This window comes from Hyalella azteca, unplaced genomic scaffold (genome assembly GCF_000764305.2).
Source record: "Hyalella azteca isolate HAZT.00-mixed unplaced genomic scaffold, Hazt_2.0.2 contig5139, whole genome shotgun sequence".
Classification (NCBI taxonomy): Eukaryota; Metazoa; Arthropoda; class Malacostraca; order Amphipoda; family Hyalellidae; genus Hyalella; species Hyalella azteca.
In genome coordinates this window covers 149,793-156,581 of record NW_025935338.1, presented here as the reverse complement: position 1 = coordinate 156,581, position 6,789 = coordinate 149,793, and the positions used below count along the sequence as shown (strand labels likewise).

The 6,789-nt window shown below is 36.5% G+C and overlaps 1 protein-coding gene across 1 annotated transcript; it reads right to left on the bottom strand.

Moving 5' to 3' along the window:
- Positions 1-1,362: 1,362 nt before the first annotated feature.
- Positions 1,363-6,273, bottom strand: LOC108679387. The gene is made up of 6 exons (XM_018168006.2): positions 6,222-6,273; positions 5,853-5,938; positions 5,438-5,460; positions 4,846-4,984; positions 2,397-3,061; positions 1,363-1,580 (listed from the first exon to the last, which is right to left on the bottom strand). Exons 2-6 carry the CDS (start codon positions 5,886-5,888, stop codon positions 1,451-1,453), a joined length of 993 nt encoding a protein of 330 aa, XP_018023495.1. The 5' UTR covers positions 5,889-5,938; positions 6,222-6,273; the 3' UTR covers positions 1,363-1,450.
- Between the last annotated feature and the right edge of the window lie 516 nt (positions 6,274-6,789).

Here is a 6,789-nt window from a genome sequence, read left to right as displayed (position 1 = left end):
GACAATTTATGCGTATTAACTACCAAGGTAAAGGTTTGTAAGTATCAATAATCGTTAAGTAGCTCTATACGTCTGTCACGATATTTACTCTGCCATTTCACAGACGCTGACAAGTTAGAATTTATTCCCTGCTTATCCATCCGTTATAATTCTTTGATACAGCAAACTTTTCCACTGCATATGAACTTGATTAGAAATTTGTGTTTGCATTTCAACAATCATCGCCATTTTGACCTCACTACATCACAATGGAATGACGACGCTGGGGTTGAATTTCTGAATCGTTCGTTAATGTCAATCCATATTTATCTTATATTCTTGTTCATCATTTCTATTCATCAATACATAAGACGTCCAAAAGCCCGAAACGTCCACAAGCGCAGAAACTATTTCATTTGTTCATTAAATTATGAACATCAGGGAAATTTTCAACAACTAACTGCTCACTAATACTTAACCGTTCCCGAAACTTGAAAATAATTAGCCAAAATGTATAATGAAGTAAAAGTTAGTAAATAAACAGGAGCGATATTCAATTGTATTAAATTGTAATGTATCTGTGGTATTCATTACGTGATACGTGATATTAATTTTATAAACCTTGCTTATTTTACACAATCTCTAACAAATTTAGTAAATGACTAGGCCGTGAAAGTTTGTCTTCTTATACAATAAAATTTCATCACGTTTAGTTTATTTGAGCGCGGTGGTGGTTGAATCATCAAGAGAAGTGGTTGCATCATCCCACTTAATTGCTGTGGCAAGTGACAGCGAAGCCACTCCAATAAATGGAACTGTTTTGTTCATCGCCGAGACATCAGCGAGATAAGGGGCGTATCAAGGCTCGGCTTGAGAGGCTGGACTTATGAAATCTGTCACTTTAAATATGAACTCTTCTATATCATTCGTCTCGTGGCAATAGTCTTAAATTGAATCAAAATTTGAAATATACCATAACGTTATTCATATCGTTGTTTCAAGTAGAACCTACAATCCTACATATGCAGGCATTTTTTTTCATCATTCATTGCCAGTAAAATTTTAGGTTATACCGAAAGACGTGTTCATTTCAATAAGTGAATAATTGACCTCGTAACAGATGAAAATTTTCTACTTGGAGCAAAATGCAACTTACACATTGAAAGAGCCTTTTAATTAAGCAAGAGTTCTCGATCTGCATGTAGAAATATTCATTTGTTTTATATACCACTGTTTGTGTGTGGTTTTGCTTGTGGAGATTTTATTATCCAATGACTAGTGATAAATCATGTCATATATAACAAATTATTAGACTGAACGTCGATTGAGATTACCATGTTAAAAGTTGTTTAAAGCAAAAATCCATTTATAAATGAAACCATGTTTGATTAATTATTTTTATTTTCATCTGCAATGTTCTATTACATCTCTTCAGAGTCTCTCTATCTCCATAAATGTTGTAGCAGGTGGCTTAGCAGCCCACGGTCTCACGGGCCACGCAATATGGATGCCTGGGGTCGGTGCTGAACACGTGGTCGTCTGGACACTTGGTACGTACCCACGCGTACTCACCGTCACCAACGTCGCGACAAGACAAGTACCTTGAAAAATCAGAAAGGTTTATTAACAAAATCTTGGTCTATAAACCTTTGAAAATTTGAGCGAATGAACCTAATTGAGTAGTTTAAAAACATGAATTAAAGTGTTTAACATTACCATCTGGGTGAATAAAAATAAATCCAAGTGTCAGAACATGGACTATACCTGCCATCTGAATGGAGCACATGGACTATACCTACCATCAGAATAGAGAACATGGACTATACCTGCCATCTGAATGGAGAACATGGACTATACCTGCCATCAGAATGGAGAACATGGACTATACCTGCCATCTGAATGGAGAACATGGACTATGCCTGCCATCTGAATGGAGAACATGGACTATGCCTACCATCTGAATGGAGAACATGGACTATACCTGCCATCTGAATGGAGAACATGGACTATACCTGTTATCAGAATGGAGAACATGGACTATACCTGCCATCAGAATGGCGAACATGGACTATACCTGCCATCAGAATGGCGAACATGGACTATACCTGCCATCAGAATGGCGAACATGGACTATACCTGTAATCAGAATGGATAACATGGACTATACCTGTCATCAGAATAGAGAACATGGACTATACCTACCATCAGAATGGCGAACATGGACTATACCTGTCATCAGAATGGAGAACATGGACTATACCTGCCATCAGAATGGAGAACATGGACTATACCTGCCATGGGTACAACGAGGCATGAAAAGCAAGACAAATGAGGCGAGTCTCTGAATTAAAAAATTGCATACAAGCTTGAGAAGAAGAATGTATTATAGAATATGCATTAAAGTATGTATTACTTACCTTTGGCTGCACTCGCTGTCTGCATAGTCACCAGTTGTTTCTTTGGAGCAAGCGTGTGGACGAGCATACGAGCTGAATGAAGCAGTCGCAGGTGAGGAACCAAAGTTACAAAAAGTCAATGGTGCGCACACCGATTCATCAGTTCCGCTGCAGCTCGGTGGATCAGCGTTTGCTGCGAAGAAAGCTCCGCCAGGACACGTCAGAGGACCAGCTTCAACATTCCCATTATCAAAAGAATCACACGCGTAGTAACGAGTACAGTCGGTGTCGTCAGGACATAAGCCTTTGCATCCTGTGGCGCAAGGTCTAGGAGGCGCCGAACTGCAAGATCCATATTTATCCACGTATTGCCCCGCCTTACAATGGACTCCATCAGTCACTACCCCTACTTCTGAGCAGTAGAATCCGTCAGTGCAGGCAGGGAGGATAGCATTCCAACCTACAAGAGCGCCATCACAGGAGGGCAAGGCGCTGCACTCTCCGCTGATGCATGTACCATCTTCAGCACCACAATCCACCATATCATAGAGTCCAGTGATGTTGTTGCACCGATCCAGCAAATTTAGAGCGTACGGATCACAGAAGTTTGTTGTACACTTACACGCTGCGGAATTTTCCGTGGGCACACAAGCTGCTACTCGAGAAGACGATAGAAGTGTACAAGCCTGCATGAGAAAGTTAAAGTTAATAAAGTTTCAAAATAACTCTTCTTTCATACAAATTTTTTGTTATGTACATGAAAGACGTGTAAATGGACATAAGCAAAAAAATATATCAAAAATGCTTAAGCTCTGCTTTCATTAGTAATTAACTGTTGACAAGCGAGATGATACATTTTTCATGTTTGTCACAATTTTCAGTTCGTGACTACAAAAATTTTGCTTCTCACTTTCGTAAGTAACAAGTTCTCAGTTTTCTTACTTACCCCAGGCCTTATCTTACTTATCAGTGTAACACATTTTGAAAGATCGGTATCCTTAATAACAATTTGTTACTTAGGGAAGTCGTGATCGTTGGCTCCGACATGCCAGACTGGATAGCGAGATTCGAGACACATGTTCTCTTTTCGTGTATGGAATGGATACGAGGTTGGGCTGAATTTTTACAAGACTTCTCTTTAACTTCACTTCTTGTTGTTTGTCTGTCTGCTACAAATCTTATAATCGATATTTAATACACTTCTACTTGTCCAATCGATCTAAAATTTTGCACCCTCGCGTAAAGTCCGAGACAATGCATGAATCAATTGACACAATAAATAATTCTAAAAATTTAATTTTTTCATATATTAAAAAAATTTTATATTTCATTTTTTAATAAATGGAAATAAAATGATAAATTCATTGCAGATGAGTAACATCAGAGACACTGTATTTTATAGAAGTGTGGTCTTTAAAAAGTAATTGTTAAACGCATATTATTCTACTTGCTGTTCACATTTCTACATCTAGATCTCTTACTTCTACATATCTCTACGTTTTCAATTACTGCCGGCATTATTTGGACCCGTGGCTAAGAATAATAAGATGCTTTTAAAAATTACTTTTCAAAGATAACACATCTAAAAAGGCCAGTGTCTCTGATGTTGCACATGTACAATGAATTTCTTATTTTATTTGCAAATATTTAAAACAGATTAATTTTTATTTTTTTAATATATAGAAAAAAAAATAATTATTTTTAAATTATTTATTCTGTCAATTGATTCAAGCATTGTCTCCGACCTTACGCAAATGTGGAAAAGTTCTGATCGATTGGTCATTTAGAAGTGTGGTAAATATTGATTATAAGATTTGTTGCAGACAAACAACAAGAAGTGAAGTTAAAGAGAAGTGTTGTGAAAATAAGAGAAATGTCCAAAACCAAGTCAATAAAATGCTGAAGAAAGGGTTGAATAATTCTCCTTTGATCAATGATTGACCCGTATCGACGTGCCAGAGGCACACAGGGCCGAAAGAACAGGTTTCCAAAGGGCTTATAACGGGCTTAAAACGTTTATAATTGGCCTAGAACTGTCTTAGAACGAGGGTAAAATTTACATGGTAAAACTGACTGAAAACTTTCTAAGAACGGGCTCAGAACGGGATATTGACCGGCTTATCGTCACCTGAGAACAGGCTTAAAATGGCTTTAGAACAGGCTTATGGAACGGTCTTGGAACGGAAAATATGATCTATTAAGTGGTCAATTTTGAAGGCACAATTTGCTAAAATTTTTAAATCAACTATAATTACTGATTTAGTGGACTTTAAAAGCGTTCAAAAATCGAAGTGTGTTATTTTACTCTTTGGTATAAAGTAAATTATGGTTCAATGTGGAATTCTCGTAGCTAAAATATAAAGAACGCTGAGTGATATTCATAACATATAAGTAATTCTAGCGCTTTGTTATAAAAGTTTAGACAGTATGCTCTATTATATTCATATAGCATAATGTGCCGGACACTTACCTGGTCCGCATCACACCGGGGCGACGCTGCTTCATTGACGATTCTATCCCTACAGTAGACAACCTGCCAGCAGTGTTGGCAGTAGTAGCCATCGTACTTGCCACTGCAAAACGCCAGGTTCAACTCCGGCACTACTGCCCTGAATTATAAAAATATCAATAGAAAAGTTCCTTGTATTTATGTGTAGGATTCAGAGTCTAGTGTAGACTTATAACTTTGGAGTTGGAAATTCTGAAATTCTGGCGGTTAGTGTGTATTAAAACAACAAGTTTATAGTTTAAGATTCAGTCGAAAACTTGGTATGCAATGATAGGTTTGGAGTTGTAGTCATAATTTTATTCTACTAGGTGATTCGATTAGAATGTCGTACAATGAATTAACCATTATCTAAAGCGACTAATACAAGCCAATGAACAAAAATACATATTATAATCATCAGAATCAGGAAAGAAATCTATGTGTAAGAAAATTATAAGTGCTTAGCAAAGCAGAGGCTAATTGTAGAATTGAACCTGCCTGCTCGGAATCCGAATGAAATGCAGCGTTGTTTCCCACAAAAATGTTTTCCTAAAGTTTATAAGGTAAATCTTACCATGCCATGCAGACGAGCGATACCTGGAAAAATTTGTTAAAAATTACTCATTTTTGAGGAGAAGATACAATAGAATAAAATGTGAATTTATTGAAAGAGTGCTTGTCATGCAGTCATTCCTTTGACTTGATGTAATTTTATTCAGCACCTTGGCATCAAAAATGTATTTGATCAGATTGTTGGAAACGTTCGCAATTTGTTGCATTAATAATTGCACGACAACTAATTCTGCTAAATTCCTCCTTTCTAATATAAATGCTAACAATTATAGGCATGCAATGCCATACATGCAAGTATGAACATATATTTATTAATAACATACATGTCTTGGACGTGACCGGACTCGTGCCAAAAATGCTCATTCATCAATAAACATAATTTAATACCATGAACTATAATACATAATAATGCTTACCAATATAACTGCTGCGCTTGCTTTGATTCTTGCCATAGCCAGAAAAATTCCCTTATGTTCAACTTTTGAGGAAATAATCTTCACTTCTGCAATGAAAAAACTTATGTAGAGAGAATGATAAATTGTTTTGTAACCTTCACAAATCTGAGACGACTTGGAATTTCGACTAATAATACGTATAGCTAAAACTATTCATCACTAACAAGCTGTGTGTTTCAAAGTCTAAGAGAGTTGATAAATAATATGAAGTTACTGTAATAAGTGCTTGCTCGTGACGATGAGTAAACGTGACACAATAAATCTCCAGTTTTTTACTTGTATTTTTCATTGTTATTAATTGATATTTATAATTTTTTATGGTCTTTGTACTTGCCAGCAGAGGCGAGTTAACGCGCTGCTGCCTCCGCAGACTACAAATAAATGCGACGAAACAATAGCATAGTTACAGAGCTGAAGACACATGCCTTTCTGTGGGACTCAACACCTGTCGACTTCTCATCGAATAAATACTTTTCCCAAAACACATTTATTTAAAGGTTATTATGTTACACATATTTACTTACGAACTCTTGTCAGAAATAATAATATCAGTTTATCTGTCGAGGTACAACTCAGCTAACACAAGTGTGGTAACTTGAAAGATTGATGGAAACACTTATATAACTTGATATGCTCATGGCAAGACCGATTTCGTATCAAATCTTTCTAGGAAAATTTCTCTGCCAGTAAAGGACTACACCTCATGAGAGGTTATTTGATATCTTCAATAATTGCATCAGAACCAAATAAATAATGCGAAAATAGCGTTACTCATGTCCGCATGCATTATTTACTCTGTTTTCAGAACTGTCAGGTCAGGCAAGAACCTCGAAAATTCATTGAACAGGAATTAAGATATTATTAACAGTATGAGCAATGAAACCACAGTATCTGTAAA

What these genes read in the sequence shown, in the direction of transcription:
- LOC108679387 (XM_018168006.2), bottom strand. Translation starts at nt 5,888, where the DNA reads ATGGCAAGAATCAAAGCAAGCGCAGCAGTTATATTG. An exon ending in CAAGCGCAGCAGTTATATTG is followed by an intron (nt 5,461 to 5,852) that starts GTAAGCATTATT and finishes AAATTTTTCCAG; the next exon opens with GTATCGCTCGTCTGCATGGC. An exon ending in TCGCTCGTCTGCATGGCATG is followed by an intron (nt 4,985 to 5,437) that starts GTAAGATTTACC and finishes TTTATAATTCAG; the next exon opens with GGCAGTAGTGCCGGAGTTGA.